Source organism: Candoia aspera, chromosome 5, assembly GCF_035149785.1.
Source record: "Candoia aspera isolate rCanAsp1 chromosome 5, rCanAsp1.hap2, whole genome shotgun sequence".
In the NCBI taxonomy this organism is placed as follows: domain Eukaryota; kingdom Metazoa; phylum Chordata; class Lepidosauria; order Squamata; family Boidae; genus Candoia; species Candoia aspera.
In genome coordinates this window covers 100729474-100748136 of record NC_086157.1, presented here as the reverse complement: position 1 = coordinate 100748136, position 18663 = coordinate 100729474, and the positions used below count along the sequence as shown (strand labels likewise).

Below are 18663 nucleotides of genomic sequence, written 5' to 3'. Positions count from 1 at the left end.
CTTAGTATAGGATGTAAGTTGTTTCTCTTTAAAGAGGTATATCAAGAAAGCTCCTCATTCATGCTTATATACAAAATGATTAATTGCTCACAAAGGTATCAGTGTCTCTTTTTCCTTTTTATATATAAGCATCACCTTTTTATTTCTTTGTTTTTATGCTGTCCAACTGTCAAGTGCCTGTTTCTCTCTTAACTCCTGTCTCACTGCACTTCCTATCAGGAAGTGATCAATTAAGCCTTTACTTTCTCCAGTGTAATGCAGCTTATCCTATTGTGAAACAGTAATCACAATAGGAACCTATTTATATTGGTAATTTGTATGATAATTTATGTCTTTTATAGTTTTAACTTCCAATTTTATTGTAAACCGCCCAGAGTCCCTCTTGGAGGGAGACAGGCAGTGATAGAAATTTGAAAAATAAATAAAAAATAAATAGATAAATGGGAATGTGGGAATAGATCTTAAAGTTACTTTTTCTGTAGTTCTTGCACTGAAATGATTTAGTTCTGAAATTTCAGTACAGTGAAAGTACAGTGGATTAATACACAAATAGCTGCTGAATACAAATCCAGCAAGAACAGTGCAAAGTTTCTCTAAGGGTTTGGGGTACATCCAGTTATATTTTAGACTTGGTTACTATAGAAAATAAACCTATATGCCAAATCACAGATGGCATTTGAAGCTCTTTGGAATTTTAAAATGGTTTGCCATAAATAGCCCAACACTGAATTACCAGTTCATTCCTGTGTTATGCATTCCCATCTGTTTTCTTTCCTGGTTGCATAACTGGTTGTTAAGCAGTTATATTTTAAGTCTGGAAACTTTATGAAACATTATTTATTAGAACCTATGGGAGGGGCAAATAACATATTGTGTGTGATAATATCATCATGCCAATGCCGTGATTTAAATACTTGTGCAGTTGTTGAGGCAGTTGTACATAATCCCAGCATTTGTATCATGACTATTTATTTAACAAAAGTTATAGCCCATCCCAATCCCAAAAGAGTCTGGTGGTGAACAGCAGAAAGAAATAAACATTATATAAGCAAAGTATATCCAAATAAAGGTCTATTTTGGGTCCGTTTTTGGGCAACCAAAACAGAGATGGCAAGACACCATCAATAAGAATATGCAAATCGAGGGCCTGCACCCTGAGGATGCAGACGATCGGGCAAAGTGGCGTTTCTGGATCCGAAAAGCAGACCCCACGATAGTGGGAAAATGTTAGGAAGAAGAAGAAGATACCCAAATAAAACTAGTACAATTTAATATGATGACTTATAAGGACACTGACAGTCAGCTCAGGATCAAGGGATAATAGAATAGGACTGTCCCAACATGCTTACAAAATTCAAGGAGGTATATGGCTGCACATACCACCAATGGGAGAAGGTTCCAATGGGTTGGGACTACCACAGAAAAGGTTTTTCCATACCCATCTTTTCCATACCCCATGTACCTCTTAGGAGGCAAGGACTGTCAGCAGCCCCTCCCTAGATATATGGACCAGATGGGCAGATTCAGTTTAGGCAGGGTGTTCCTGATATATCCCAGTGCTGCACTGATTAGGACATTGAAGGTAATGACCAGTAATTTGATTTGGGCCCAGAAGCCTACTAGTAATAAGTGCATGGGCAGGGGTGTCCTACCAACAATTTAGCTACTGTAATTTTGTACTAGGTGCCCTTCCAGGTTGTTTCCAAAGGTGGCTGCACATAGAGCACATTAAAGTAGTCTAACCAAGAGGTGATCTATTACAGATGCCAGTTACTAGGACTCATATATACTGTACCTGTCTATATGTCTGTCTTGCTGTCTTTTTATCCATGGTGGATTATAGCCAATATTTGTCATTGCAAATGATGTAGAAATATAATAGATTCTGTGTGCATCCCCTCACCTCTCCCCTACTCCAGTATCTGGGATGCTGTAGACAACATTGGGGCAAGTACGTATGCCCATTTGGCTAATACTGGCTGACTAACAAAACATAAATATTTCACTTTGTCATGTCCGCATATAAGTGTATGCAGACATTGATAAAATGCCTTCCATTCCACTGAATTGTTGTATATTATTTGTATTTGTAATTTCATTTTGTGTATACATCTCCAATAGGTGGCAATAGAGCTCTAATATTTAATCTTTTTTTATTCTCAGGAAAGGGATGCGTATCTCACTCTGGCTGAAAGTGGCAGCAAGATGTACTTTATTATTTCTGACTTGTCCAAAATTAATAATATGTATCGTTTTAGTTTGGCTTCTTTCCTAAGACTTTTTCAAAGGGCTCTACAAAGTGAACTGGTATGTACCAATAGTTTGAACCAGATAATGTATAATTTTTTGTTTAGAATTTGTCTGTATGAGTCTGTGTGTGTGTATGTGTCTGTCTATCTATCTGCACACACACACATGCACACATTTACTGCATTTAACTTTTTTGCCTAAAGTACTAGAAATAAGGCTGGCTGAAATAAAATTTAGAGAAAAGGAATAAGGGAACTCCTTTCATTAGTGATTACACACTATTGATACTGAGAATATTGTACCGTAATCAGTATATGTGAAGGAACTTCAGTTGTAAATTTGTAATTTTTCCTTGGCTAAAGAAAGCATAGTTCCACAGTCATGAAAAGGCAAATGAATTGCTATTTATGTAAAGACAGGTTGTTCACTTATTTCTTAATTTTCATTTTTTAATTAAGCATTTTTTGAATGTGTCAAAATAAGGAAGATTTTATATCAGTTATTTATGAATTTATAGTTATATCAATAACTATAAAAAGTTCTTGATATTAATAAAAACTTTATTTTTATGAGAGTATTTATGAATGTTTGGAATTGGGATTGGTTTTAGAGAGAAGAAATGTTTGGAGTACCTTGGTCCACTAACTTTTGCCTCCATAATAATAATGTCTTGGTCCACTAATCAATATTAAATTGTCAGGGAGAGATATGACAGGAATCTCTTTTACTGCTAAAGATTTAATAATGGGGGGAAAAAGTTACTATTATAAAGAAGGCAGTGGATAATTCCATAAAATCTTAATAAAAGATAATTAAAATTAGATTTCAAATTACCCTGAAATCACTGACCTTTAATTATTTTAAAGATAGATCTGTTCCCCCATTTTCAGGAAAGCAGAACACCAAAAATCATCATTCTCCTGAAGGTCACACAGGACATTCTTTTGACCTTGGGATGGCGCCTCTATCTGGCAGGATTAGTTGTTTCATTTAAAAGGGAGGAATCACCTTGCTCTTCCTGATTGTATAAGCTATAAACTAGTATTCTTGTGAGTCCAATTCCTATTATTTCCTATGTTTACCCTCCATTTTCCTTGCATCCTGCAGTTATGTTTCTGGCAGCCTCCTGACCATCCTTGGAGGGAAGTATAAAACCCATACAGCATTGGGACCAAAACAGGAGACAGTGGTTTTAAAAAGTCCCATCAACAGAATTGGGTCTGGGCAGATCACAGCATTCCACATAAAGAGTAATAGAAGGGTGTGTGGAGGGAGAAAAGTTCACATCTCTCTTTCAGACATATGCAATAAAGAAGGAAAACTGTAAGGAAGAGAAGGCTCTGACAGCCAAAGAAGTATTTTGTTTTTGTCCATTGTCCTTTCTAGCTGTGTTAGGAAAGATGTGCCACCTAATCCAGTTTCCTAAAGAGATACCCCAAGGGATGAAAAAGCTAAAATTCTTACTGAAGGAGGAAAACTTAGTCTTTTTATAGGGTTTTTGTTTGTCTGCCTGTTTGTTTTTAAATTAGAGTTAAGTAGTCTGCAGCCTGAAGGCCACATGCACTCCTAAGCCCATATTTTAAAGACACCACAGCTTCCTCTGGCTATAATTATTGTAACTGGCAGTCACGTTTTCTGCAGTTTTGAACAGGAAACACATGAAAACATCAACACAGATCCTAAAATGAACTTAATATAGGTTAGAAAACAAAGAAATACCTGAACGTTTATGGGAAAAATGGCAAGAAAAAAATCCCCAACATTGTTCATTTGTATCATCATCCTTCCACCATTGTTCTTAGACTCCTCTGAAAAATTCAAAGTGGCCTTCACACATTAAAAGCTTACTCATCATATGGATTTTAATCCCAGAAACCTTTGTAAGGGTATGTATTTGGGCCAATTTAACACAAAGCAAGTACATGAATTAGCCAAAGAATTCTATACTCTTCTAGGGTACAGAAATGCTCAAATCTCTGTTGATACTTTAGTGACAGCCATCACTATCATGATAATCCCAACTGGTACAAAAGATAGTCCCAAGGTCACATGTGATAAATGGTTGGAGGCAAATGTGTGTAAGGATTTGAAGTCCTAGCTGTAATCTGTAGAGATTTTACCACAGGTGTAATCTTTTTCCCAAGGTTTCTACCTAATTTCACACCTAAACTATCTACGAAGGCCTTGAAAAAGATTATTTACTTAGTAACCTTGATAGCAGAGTCTTCTCTGAATGCTGTTTTGTTCAATGCTAGAGCCAAAGCACAAATCTTCTGGTTAGAAGATACATCTGGCTGCAACATTCTGAGATGTAAACTCAGAATCGTAATCCAAATTGGCAGATTCCACTTTCAGAAGAGCCAAATTGGCAGCCATTTGGCAGACTGTAAAAGAAAATAAGTGATTTCAACAGCAAAGAAGGAAAATTATAAATCAAACAGTTGTTTTCTTTCATAATATCGAAAACACACCCACATTTCACCTGATAGTTGGGTACTGATCAGGTACTGATGGAGCATGCTATTGGTATCAAATAGACAAACCTTACTTCTCTTTTCTTTGCTGAGTAAGTATGGTTGTATGAATGATTGGAACATTTCTTCAATTAGTTTGGAAAAGCAAATCCATATAGATTTGTCTGAGACCAGGGTATAAGCAATTATCTTCTCTCAACAAACTCCCAAAGGAAATGCTAAGTTGACTGGAATTTCAGAGTGATTAAGCAGAACATTTTGCAGGGATTTCTAAACCTAAGAGAAAATTGGTTGAGCTAGACTGAGCTACTGTATGCATTTCCTCCAATTCACTGTTTCTCAATTCAACCCACAAAATTAGGAAAAAAAAATCATTCGACATTGCTGATAGTTCCCACTGTCTAAGATATCCATAATGTGGGTAGCTGCTTACTGTTTCAATATTTGAACCAGACTGGCTGGCCAGCAAGACGGCCATATTACTCTTGGCGTCAGTATCCCATTGCCAACAGAGATTTTTCACTTTATGACCAAAACAATTATTTTCGGATTTGAAGCACCGTTTTCAAAGCCTCAGTTATTGTATTCCATGGGGATGAGATGGTATTAATGTTTCTTTCGGCCTAAAAATTAATTCCTGTTCCACAGACCATAGGAAAGTTAATAATGTTTCTCCAATTCAGTTGATCCAAAGAAACTGTTGGAAGTGTGATGAACCTTATGGTTCTGTGTAGGCGGAATAAGCAGAGCAAAGGGATTTGAATCTGTAGTTAGTTATTCTCTGTTTCAGCCACTTGAAAGTACATTATCAAAGTTTACCATTTCCAGGTGCTAAAGAAGTAAGTGTATACATTAACCCCTCAAACATTAGGAAAGAAATAATCAATGGGGAAGGGAGAACACATCACATTTCCCAAGAATGCAGCAACAGTTTTAAAAAGCAGATTTCCAGTTCTAGATTTAGCAATACAGCAACATCTGCTGGATCTCACTGCTAAATCAGAAGGATGAAAGCAGCATCAAAGTGTTGCATCACTAGTCCCACTCCTTTTAGGCAGGCAGGTCACATGGCAATCCACACAGAAAAGTGGTAGAGCTTGCCTTACAATGTGTGATACAGTTTATGTCACTGTGGCCCTTCCATGCTCCCCCGCCACATGCTACTACAGCCATGGTAGAATATGGGCTTTCATTCACACATTTGCCACACATTGAAAATAGATGCTTCTTTCTCTTCTGCTACCTCTTTTGAATGTAATTTTTTTTTACAAGGCATGAGTACTGTAGCATGCTAGTCCATTTTGTAATCAAGGAATGCCCTCTGTGTGCCTTGGGAACAAAAATAAACTTTCTTATAGTGGATTTCTGATTCCTGTGAAATCAACTAATTCCACAATTAATTAGTTTAATTAATAAACAATAATTTTTGTATGCTGCCCAGAGTCACTTTTTTTGAGATGGACAGCCATATAAATTTGAGAGAGAGAGAGAGAGAGAGAGGGAGAGGGATCTCAATTTGGGAGGTATAGATCCTGGTTTCTGCTAGTTTTGAAACAATAGGGAGAAATCCCTGTTTTAAAAACAGAAATGTCTCCCTCTAATTGAGCTTGACTCCTAGTGGACAGGGACACATTTCTTGACAATCCTACTGCCTTTTTAAATGTTAAGTTACTCAGTTTAGTACTTATATATCTGATGGTATATATCTGCCTTGTTCCTTCTAAACATGGGTAAAGGCAATTATTCTAAGAAAGTAGGGTAATTCCTCCCTTGAAAGAATAATTTATTCTGCCTTAAATGTAATAGAGGGAGATGTCACCCCAAGATTAAGGAGTGCCCAATTTAAGATTCTAATTCGTTTTATGGAAGATCCTGTTTTTCCCTGAATGTTTTTTTTTCTCCTCATGGGTCAAGTGAATTAGTATAATGTAAATAACTAAGAATTGTGAACAGAAAGTTTTTAAGCGGGGTAAGTTACCTCAGACTACATTTAAAAGAGTTAAAATAAAGCTTTCTAATATTACATTGTAATGCTTCTTAGTACAAATTTTGGAAGTCTAATATTCATCTGCAGGAGAATTATACACAGTAGACTTTCTCTTAGGCCCAGATTTCTTTTAGTGTCCATGCTGCATTTATATTTCGATTACTACTTTGAATTAAATTGTTGATGGTAGATAAAACCCCTTCTTTGAAATGAATATGCATTCAGATAAATGCAGATGAACTCTTCAATCCTAAAGTTGTGTTTACGTATTAATAACTGGACATTCTTTTTCAGGACTTGGGAAGTACTGAGGAAAGAATAAAATCTCTTATCAGCTCATTGAAACACTTGGTATATGAATATGTCTGTCGTTGTTTGTTTAAGGTAAGATTTTATTTTTCTTTGCACCGATTCACTGTGTTGAATGTGAAATTATATTTTCAGAGTAGCCACAAATTGACTCACTTGAATATATGGATCAGTAGAAGTACAATGATGCCAGATTTTGCTTTTTTGTTAGCAAATGTTTTTTATTTAACTCACATGAACGGCATACAGCATGAGACCCAATTTGGTCTAGTGGTTAAGGCTCCAGGCTAGAAACCAGGAGACTGTGAGTTCTAGTTCCACCTTAGGCATGACAGCTGGCTGGGTGACTTTTGGCCAGTCACTCTCTCTCAGCGCATGATGTCAGACTCGGGTGACAAGCTGGTCAGTCAATTCCTGTCACAACCAACGGATCAACATTTGGTTGATCCAAAAAAGCGGACCCTGCACCTGCGGGAAAAGATAGTATACAGCATCTTTTTGTTTTGTTTGGCAGAACAAATGAGTTTCTTGCTTTATGAACAGTCTTTTTGCCCACCATGGGATTGTTGCCTTATTACAGCACTGAGGCAATAATAACTTCAGAAGCACTAGCATTCAAAAGAAGAAGGAAATGAAACTTGTCTGAAGCAAGAAACATTCTTCTCGGGATCTCTAAACTGGTTTCCTCATAAAATCTCCTCCTGAAATATAGAGTGTTTTACTCATAAGGTTATCAGTTTCTGAGCTATATTTGTTTTATATGCTCTGGAACAACATACTCTTTCACTAAACACCAGAGTAGCCACTCCTGCCTTTCCCAGAGGTATTGTAATATTTCATTCCTATTCTCTCTAAGTGGATGGCTCTAGCTGACATGGATAACATTTAGAAGGAAAGAATAGGCACAATCATATCCTCAGGTGGAAGGAAGATAAACATCTTAGTTCGGCTCTTCAGTTTCACGCTGTATCTTCCTACTCACATGATATGAGTATGTTCATCATTGCTACCCATTTCTGTATATGCTGAAGGTGCTTCCACTTTCATAGCGGGTATCCAGAAAAAGGCCTTCTGTTTACCAGGCTGTGAAATTCACTCCCTTGGAAGCTAAATGTTGTGTTATACTGGAAAATTATAGTTTTTATGATAATGGTAAATCCATTGTTTATTCATTTGTATCTGATCTGTTTATTTCTTTCTTTTGTTCATTTTCCCTTCCTGTTTTCATATTTTCTCTAAAATGTCTTACATACATAAGTACATACAATCTCTCTCTCTCTCTCCTCTCTCTCTCTCTCACACACACACACACACATGTGAAAGCCTAATTTTGTTTTTACTATAAAGACTTGTCCTGTTTGACAAGCCATTAGGGTTTCATTTTGTTATTCAAGCTTTAATTTCTTCTTTTCGTTTTTGTGTTTTGCATTTTCTATCTTTTTTCAAAATTGTATTGTATTATACCATACAAACTATTTCCATTAAATAAAGTATACCTGAAGAAAACATTATTGTGAGTTCAAATTAGGATTTTGTTGTTTATTCGTTTAGTCGCTTCCGACTCTTCGTGACTTCATGGACCAGCCCACGCCAGAGCTTCCTGTCGGTCGTCAACATCCCCAGCTCCCCCAGGGACGAGTCCGTCACCTCTAGAATATCATCCATCCATCTTGCCCTTGGTCGGCCCCTCTTCCTTTTGCCTTCCACTCTCCCTAGCATCAGCATCTTCTCCAGGGTGTCCTGTCTTCTCATTATGTGGCCAAAGTATTTCAGTTTTGCCTTTAATATCATTCCCTCAAGTGAGCAGTCTGGCTTTATTTCCTGGAGGATGGACTGGTTTGATCTTCTTGCAGTCCAAGGCACTCTCAGAATTTTCCTCCAACACCACAGTTCAAAAGCATCGATCTTCCTTCGCTCAGCCTTCCTTATGGTCCAGCTCTCGCAGCCATATGTTACTACAGGGAACACCATTGCTTTAACTATGCGGGCCTTTGTTGTCAGTGTGATGTCTCTGCTCTTAACTATTTTATCGAGATTTGTCATTGCTCTTCTTCCAAGGATTAAGCGTCTTCTGATTTCCTGACTGCAGTCAGCATCTGCAGTAATCTTTGCACCTAGGAATACAAAGTCTTTCACTGCTTCTACATTTTCTCCCTCTATTTGCCAGTTATCAATCAAGCTGGTTGCCATAATCTTGGTTTTTTTGAGGTTTAGCTGCAAGCCAGCTTTTGCACTTTCTTCTTTCACCTTCATCATAAGGCTCCTCAGTTCCTCTTCACTTTCAGCCATCAAAGTGGTATCATCTGCATATCTGAGATTGTTAATGTTTCTTCCAGAGATTTTAACTCCAGCCTTGGATTCCTCAAACCCAGCTTGTTGCATGATGTGTTCTGCATACAAGTTGAATAGGTAGGGTGAGAGTATACAGCCCTGCCGTACTCCTTTCCCAATCTTAAACCAGTCCGTTGTTCCGTGGTCTGTTCTTACTGTTGCTACTTGGTCGTTATACAGATTCTTCAGGAGGCATACAAGATGACTTGGTATCCCCATACCACTAAGAACTTGCCACAATTTGTTATGGTCCACACAGTCAAAGGCTTTAGAATAGTCAATAAAACAGAAATAGATGTTTTTCTGAAACTCCCTGGCTTTTTCCATTATCCAGCGGATATTGGCAATTTGGTCTCTAGTTCCTCTGCCTTTTCTAAACCCAGCCTGTACATCTGGCAATTCTCGCTCCATGAACTGCTGAAGTCTACCTTGCAGGATCTTGAGCATTACCTTACTGGCATGTGAAATGAGTGCCACTGTTCGATAGTTTGAACATTCTTTAGTGTTTCCCTTTTTTGGTATGGGGATATAAGTTGATTTTTTCCAATCTGATGGCCATTCTTGTGTTTTCCAAATTTGCTGGCATATAGCATGCATTACCTTGACAGCATCATCTTGCAAGATTTTGAACAGTTCAGCTGGGATGCCGTCGTCTCCTGCTGCCTTGTTATTAGCAATGCTTCTTAAGGCCCACTCAACCTCACTCTTCAGGATGTCTGGCTCTAGCTCACTGACCACACCGTCAAAGCTATCCCCGATATTGTTATCCTTCCTATACAGGTCTTCTGTATATTCTTGCCACCTTTTCTTGATCTCTTCTTCTTCTGTTAGGTCCTTGCCATCTTTGTTTTTGATCATACCCATTTTTGCCTGGAATTTACCTCCAATGTTTCTAATTTTCTGGAAGAGGTCTCTTGTCCTTCCTATTCTATTGTCTTCTTCCACTTCCGCGCATTGCTTGTTTAAAAATAATTCCTTATCTCTTCTGGCTAACCTCTGGAATTTTGCATTTAATTGGGCATATCTCCCCCTATCGCTGTTGCCTTTTGCTTTCCTTCTTTCTTGGGCTACTTCTAGTGTCTCAGCAGACAGCCATTTTGCCTTCTTGGTTTTCTCTTTCTTTGGGATGTATTTTGTTGCCGCCTCCTGAACAATGCTGCGAACCTCTGTCCAGAGTTCTTCCGGGACCCTATCTACTAAGTCCAGTCCCTTAAATCTATTCTTCACCTCCACTGCATATTCCTGAGGAATATTCGTGAGCTCATATCTAGCTGATCTGTGGGTCTTCCCTAATCTCTTTAGTCTGATCCTAAATTGTGCAAGAAGAAGTTCATGGTCTGAACTACAGTCAGCTCCAGGCCTAGTTTTTACCGACTGTACAGATGTCCGCCACCTTTGGCTGCAAAGGATGTAATCAAATTAGGATAGGAAGAAATAAAAGCATATGGGCTGTTGTGAGATTTGTGGATAAGCGTAATCACTGGAATAATACCTCTCCAGAAAGTATCTATGAAGCTATTTTATCATCCCAAAATGAATACACAATTGACTTTTAGTGAGCTAAATATTATTTAGATAGCAGTTTACTGTCCTCTTTTAAATAATTGACCTTTGTCCCAGTTTTTTTTTTAAATTCTTAGTTTTCCTAGCTTGCATCATTTTAGACTCGTTGGCTTAATTTCACTGGAGATCTTCAGACTGAGGTTTTAGTCGGGGTTGACTAGATGACCTCAGATTCTATCCAACTCAATGATTCTATGATTGTGCAGAGATAAAGCTTGAACAGGTCTTAACAGCCTTCTAGCTTTTATAATGATGAATAATTATCTAGAAATTTGTTAAAAGAATGGATGGAAGCAAGGAAGGGTACAGAATTTTTATCCTACTTATTCCTCATTAAAGAATAAATAAATCCCCAAACATTCTTCTTGGATTTTTTTTTGCTTGGTATGAGTGACTATTTTGACATTAGCTGCAACTGATGACTAAATATTTCTATCTTTTCTGAATAAGATTTGTAAAACATCTTCAGTGATATTAAAATATAACAACATTTGTAAAAATTATAAAATTAATTAAATAGGGGTTTTGTGCTTACAAAATGCTTGACATAAGTGGTTTCTCTGATTAATTATGCCAAAGATTTCAAAGTTTTAATTGTACATATAACTGTGTAATTTCAGGTAATAGGCATTTTAAGAGAGGCAGTTCCATCTGCTCTAAAACCTAGCATTTACTCCAGAAGGATACTTTCTATGACATAAAACATTTAAACCATTATTTCTTACAAGCACATGTATTCAGTTTTAATCCATCTTTTAACTAATTCCCAAAAATGATATAATTAACTGGCTATCTCATTAACAATTTTAACGACCTCTTGTTTAAGAAAATTAGCTCTACAATATTTATCATTGTCTGGTATATTTCATTCTGTTCAAATACAGACTGTTCATCCTTAACAAATTTGTTGCTGTTGGTATATTCAGAATTGTATATTCAAAATTATGTTTAAATGAAAGCTCAAGACATCCTCAAATGCACCTATTTACTAATATTTTTCCATTATGATTCTTGCATAATAGATATAGTTTTTTGTAGAACATAGAAAAACAGGGCATTGTAATGTTTGCAATAAGACAAGGGGGTGAGATGATACGGGAAAATTATTAGTTTTTTAACACTATATTTAGCTTCTTTAATATTTTTCTAGTGGATTAATCAGCTAGTTTGAAAAGCATAAGTGGTTATTTCTCTTAATTTTACAATAAGCATATACTGTATTCTATTCAGATTCGCTTCATAATATAGGCAGAAGTGTGAGATCATATTGGCTACAATTACACTTTTATCTTTTTTTAAAAAAATCATAGGTAGCAGAGAATGCAAATCAACTATTCATTTGTTATTTATATGGATATATTGGGAACTAGCATTAAAATCAGGATATCCCTAGTTCAAATATATTTTATTTGTATGAGCTTACTGAGTTATTTTGGGCAGGTCACTCTTCAATTCCAGATCAGAAATTTTGGGATGAGATTATTCATAAATTTGCAAGCATGTGCCAAAAAAAAAAGATTAAGGTTGACCCTAGTTGCAGTGTGAATGGAAGATCATTAGGAAAACCCAGGGCTGTAGGTTAGATTAAAAAGTAACAAAAACCCTGGAAGAATGCAATGGCAATGCATCATATTGTTGTCAAGAAAACTACATGGACTTGACCATGAAGTCACCAGAGCAGCCTTTACCTTTGGTTTAAATTGTTGTTGTTTATTCGTTTAGTCGCTTCCGACTCTTCGTGACTTCATGGAGCAGCCCACGCCAGATCTTCCTGTCGGTCGTCAACACCCCCAGCTCCCCCAGGGACGAGTCCGTCACCTCTAGAATATCATCCATCCACCTTGCCCTTGGTCAGCCCCTCTTCCTTTTGCCCTCCACTCTCCCTAGCATCAGCATCTTCTCCAGGGTGTCCTGTCTTCTCATTATGTGGCCAAAGTATTTCAGTTTGGCCTTTAATATCATTCCCTCAAGTGAGCCGTCTGGCTTTATTTCCTGGAGGATGGACTGGTTTGATCTTCTTGCAGTCCAAGGGACTCTCAGAATTTTCCTCCAACACCACAGTTCAAAAGCATCTATCTTCCTTCTCTCAGCCTTCCTTATGGTCCAGCTCTCGCAGCCATATGTTACTACGGGGAACACCATTGCTTTAACTATGCGGGCCTTTGTTGTCAGTGTGATGTCTCTGCTCTTAACTATTTTATGGAGATTGGTCATTGCTCTTCTCCCAAGGATTAAGCGTCTTCTGATTTCCTGACTGCAGTCAGCATCTGCAGTAATCTTCGCACCCAGGAATACAAAGTCTTTCACTGCTTCTACATTTTCTCCCTCTATTTGCTAGTTATCAATCAAGCTGGTTGCCATAATCTTGGTTTTTTTGAGGTTTAGCTGCAAGCCAGCTTTTGCACTTTCTTCTTTCACCTTCATCATAAGGCTCCTCAGTTCCTCTTCACTTTCAGCCATCAAAGTGGTATCATCTGCATATATGAGATTGTTAATGTTTCTTCCAACAATTTTAACTCCAGCCTTGGATTCCTCAAGCCCAGCATGTCGCATGATGTGTTCTGCGTACAAGTTGAATAGGTAGGGTGAGAGTATACAGCCCTGCCATACTCCTTTCCCAATCTTAAACCAGTCCATTGTTCCGTGGTCTGTTCTTACTGTTGCTACTTGGTCGTTATACAGATTCTTCAGGAGGCAGACAAGATGACTTGGTATCCCCATGCCACTAAGAACTTGCCACAGTTTGTTTTGGTCCACACAGTCAAAGGCTTTAGAATAGTCAATAAAACAGAAAGAGATGTTTTTCTGAAACTCCCTGGCTTTTTCCATTATCCATCGGATATTGGCAATTTGGTCCCTAGTTCCTCTGCCTTTTCTAAACCCAGCTTGTACATCTGGCAATTCTCGCTCCATGAATTGCTGAAGTCTACCTTGCAGGATCTTGAGCATTACCTTACTGGCATGTGAAATAAGTGCCACTGTTTGATAGTCTGAACATTCTTTAGTGTTTCCCTTTTTTGGTATGGGGATATAAGTTGATTTTTTCCAGTCTGATGGCCATTCCTGTGTTTTCCAAATTTGCTGGCATATAGCATGCATTACCTTGACAGCATCACCTTGCAAGATTTTGAACAGTTCAGCTGGGATGCCGTCGTCTCCTGCTGCCTTGTTATTAGCAATGCTTCTTAAGGCCCATTCAACCTCACTCTTCAGGATGTCTGGCTCTAACTCACTGACCACACCGTTAAAGCTATCCCCGATATTGTTATCCTTCCTATACAGGTCTTCCGTATATTCTTGCCACCTTTTCTTGATCTCTTCTTCTTCTGTTAGGTCCTTGCCATCTTTGTTTTTGATCATACCCATTTTGGCCTGGAATTTACCTCCGATGTTTCTAATTTTCTGGAAGAGGTCTCTTGTCCTTCCTATTCTATTGTCTTCTTCCACTTCCACGCATTGCTTGTTTAAAAATAATTCCTGATCTCTTCTGGCTAACCTCTGGAATTTTGCATTTAATTGGGCATATCTCCCCCTATCACTGTGGCCTTTTGCTTTCCTTCTTTCTTGGGCTACTTCTAGTGTCCCAGCAGACAGCCAGTTTGCCTTCTTGCTTTTCTCTTTCTTTGGGATGTATTTTGTTGCCGCCTCCTCAACAATGTTGCGAACTTCTGTCCATAGTTCTTCCGGGACCCTATCTACTAAGTCCAGTCCCTTAAATCTATTCTTCACCTCCACTGCATATTCCTTAGGAATATTAGTGAGCTCATATCTAGCTGATCTGTGGGTCTTCCCTAATCTCTTCAGTCTGATCCTAAATTGTGCAAGAAGAAGTTTGTGATCTGAACTACAGTCAGCTCCAGGTCTTGTTTTTACTGACTGTATAGATGTCCGCCACCTTTGGCTGCAAAGGATGTAGTCAATCTGATTTCGGTGTTGTCCATCTGGTGAAGTCAATGTATAAACCGTCTCTTAGGTTGTTGGAAGAGAGTGTTTGTTATGCAGAGTGAGTTGTCTTGGCAAAATTCTATCAGCCTATGTCCTGCTTCGTTTTGTTGTCCAAGGTCACGCTTACCTGTAATTCGAGGTGTCATTTGACTGCCCACCTTAGCATTCCCGTCTCCTGTGATGAAAATAACATCTCTTTTAGGCGTGTTGTCCAGTAGGTGCTGCAGATCCTCATAGAGCTGCTCACTTCAACTTCTTCAGCATCTGTGGTTGGGGCGTTTATTTGGATCACTTTGATGTTAGATGGCTTGCCCTGAATTTGAATTGAGATCATTCTGTCGTTTTTTGGATTATATCCAAGCACTGCTTTAGCCACTTGACTATTAATTATGAAGGCTACTCCATTTCTTCTGTGGTCCTCTTGTCCACAGTAGTAGATCTGGTGGTCATTTGATGTGAAGTGGCCCATTCCAGTCCATTTCAGTTCACTGATGCCCAAAATGTCTATTTTAATCTTGACATCTCACCAATAACCACATCCAATTTGCCCTGGCTCATAGATCTTACATTCCAGGTTCCAATGGTGTGTTGATCCTTAGAACATCGGATTCGCCGTTCACCACCAGCACCATCGGCTGCTAGCAGTCCTTTCGGCTTTGAGCTAGCTGCGTCATCACGTCTGGGGCTAGTTGAACTCATCCTCTGTTCCTCCCCAGTAGCATTTTGACCATCTTCTGACCTGGGGGTCTGATCTTCCGATGGTATACCAACATATCTCTGGTGCTACTGATCCATTTAGTTTTCACGACAAGAATACTGGGGTGGGTTGCCATTACCTTCCCCAGGGATCGCATTTAGTCTGACCTCTCTGTCATGACCTTCCCGTCTTGGGTGGCCCTTCACGGTTTAGCTCATGGCATCATTGAGGTGCTCAAACTCCAGCACCACGACAAGGTAACGATCCTAATGAAAATGAAATGTTTCCAGATATTTTATATGATTTGCTTTCATATGAAAGCAGAAGATCATCAGCAGTTTAATAAAACAATAAAACAATTAAAACTAAAATAGAGAGGTTTTATTGGTCATTCCCATCTTTAAAGCACATTCACTATTCGCTGTTTTAAAACTTTTGGAAAGAAATTACGTTTCTTCTGTCCTTGGGAGATCTACTGTATGTCTCCTGTATTATACTTCTTCAGTGTCAGCATGCTAAACTGTCTATGTGCATATGCATATTTACATATATAGAAGGAGAGAATTCTTTTTAAATCCCCAGAATAATAGAAGATGAATTGAAGGTTAAAGATATAATTCTGAAATATCAAAATGAGTAATTATCATTTGCTTATGTTACAATGGAGCTTTATATCATGAACATTCTGTCTGTGACTCTTTGTTTGAGCTAGATACTTCAGATGATTTTAAAATGCTGCTGGCTCAGAAAGTGAATTCATTGGAAAAACTATAAATTAATAGTTAGGGATTTATGTAGTTGCTTGGTTCAGAAATGAGCTGGTTCAATTACCCTTTCATTTCAGCTGAAATATAGCTGAAATATAGCATTGCTTCCTGTATTGACAATGTAGCCAGTATTAAAAGATTTCCAAGCCAAAGTTATATTGCTTTTGACTATTGAACAGTCAGTTCAGTTTTGCATTGTTTTTATCACTTAAAAGAATCATTGCATGTTACATTAAAAAATGAGGATGCCCCAAGCTTTTTAGAGATTACTGTTTTGGAGAATAATGTAATAAGAATTAGAACACAGGTTCACATTTAAAAAAATCAGAGATAGGAATGCAGTCAGAAAATATGGGAGCAGAATGTATTGAAATAAAATATCATATTCCATCAAACCAAGAAACTCTGGTTTAGAATTTTCATTAGCAAAGTCTGAGGCTATATAACGAGTTCCTTGAAAACACTGGTTTCTCTTCTTCTGTTTCTATGAAAAATTACGTTCTAAGGTATTATTTTCCAAGGAGAATGTTGCATAAGATGTTATTAATGTTTTGTCTTGTGATTGTAGGCTGATCAGCTAATGTTTGCATTACATTTTGTGAAAGGAATGCATCCTGAACTTTTTCAAAGCAATGTAAGTGATAGAGTAATGCTTACCTTTTAATTTTAATTCGCTATTAGTACAGAAAAATATGCTTTCCTACTTGAATTTCTAATTTTTTTTTAATATAGTGTCATTCAACCTTTTTTGTATGCTTCCAAATGTAAACTGTAGTTACGCAGACTCTTTATGTAAACTTCAGTGAGACTGTTAACAGCTTAAGGCTCAATCTTTGTTGAGATGCTTCATAGGTCTATCCTTTTCAAGGTGATCCTAGAGTTAATGATTAATATGAGGATGACATTTTTTTAAAAAAAATTACTGTTTATTACAGTTACTGTTAATATTGGTGCCAATGTAATATTTTACTGTGACCAGGGCTAATTGAACAAGAGGGTGGGATAGAAAAAATGGATATGGACACTTGCCATTATTGCACCACTGTGCTGTATGTGATGTGTGTATTTCACTTTCACACTGAGGTCTAATGTTTGTTTGTTTATTTAGACAATTTATATGGTTGCCCATCTCACTTCTGTGACTCTGAGGAGCTAACAATAACTTCAGACTATGGCAATAAAACCCCAAAACTTAAAAAATAAGCACTATGACACACATTTATACAATGCAGCCAAGGTCTTCAGAAAGATTTTAATAATCCAACAGCCATACAAACAGTCAGGCTCACCTAACATCCCATCTGAGTGCCTGAGGAAATAGTCAAGTTTTTCAAGCTTTGGAGAATACCAATGGGATTGGGGCCATCTTAATCTTGGAGAGAACAGTTATGTGAGTGTCTTATTACAAAATGAGTCTTACTGAACCAAAAAAGACATTATTTAATGAAATAATGCTGCTGTTGATAAGGGGCAATTTGAAGTGAAACAGTTGTAGGAGAGGAGATCAAAATTGGCCGTTATGTAGAGCTCCAGAGTTTCAAGGCCCCTCCCACTTTTGCAAAATTCCAAGCATGCACATTTAGTCATGTGCCCGTTTTCTCTTTGAAAACTTTCTCTTTGTATTTTCAGAATTTCCATTTATACACATTATGCTTTAGCATTTTAAAATTTGTATTGTTTTTATAGGAGTGGGACACATTTACTGGTGTGATCATTGGAGATATGTTAAGAAAATCAGTAAGTCTCAACACCTTTTCTTCCCAGCACAAAATTCTATGTGGCGATTTTCACAGACAATGACAGAAAATTATAGTCTACCATTATTACAACTCTTCAACAGACACTTTTATATTTAATGAAATAGGATATATTTTACAAAAAATTGTGTAGTTTTAACTATTGATTAGAAGTTGTGTCAACAGAGCAGTGAAAATCAATGTTGGAATATGAATCTTTATTGTTTGATTTTATTTATTTACCTATTTTGATTTAGAGCAAACCCCAGTATATTGTGGGAAATGTTGTCAGTCAACCCTCTTTTTCTAATGAAACAATGGTATCTGTCAACACATGCTCAGTATTTAAATGCCACATTATCTGATTGCTGTGCCTGTGATATTTGACCCACAATTCTTTCAGCCTTAATAATATGCTTGTGGTATCAAGAGAACTTAGATCAGACCTTTCATAATGTTGTTCTTAGAGATAGGTGTTTATATTTACTTGTTGGGGGGGCTGTATTTTGGAGAGGAAAACACCACATTAGGTGAAACATGCAGAGCATGGCTTCTGGGATTCTTTATAACCCTTCAAAAATAGCTCTGTTCTGCATTAATTAAC

The 18663-nt window shown here is 37.5% G+C and overlaps 1 protein-coding gene across 1 annotated transcript in view; it reads left to right on the top strand.

Moving 5' to 3' along the window:
• The window catches only part of DYNC2H1 (dynein cytoplasmic 2 heavy chain 1), a 191783-nt gene that overhangs the window by 114198 nt on the left and 58922 nt on the right, over positions 1 to 18663 (top strand). Inside the window, exons 69-72 of the mRNA XM_063305843.1 lie at positions 2164 to 2307; positions 7006 to 7095; positions 16892 to 16957; positions 18010 to 18060. Of these exons, the coding sequence (XP_063161913.1) occupies positions 2164 to 2307; positions 7006 to 7095; positions 16892 to 16957; positions 18010 to 18060 (351 nt within the window). The remainder of the gene's footprint in view (positions 1 to 2163; positions 2308 to 7005; positions 7096 to 16891; positions 16958 to 18009; positions 18061 to 18663) is intronic.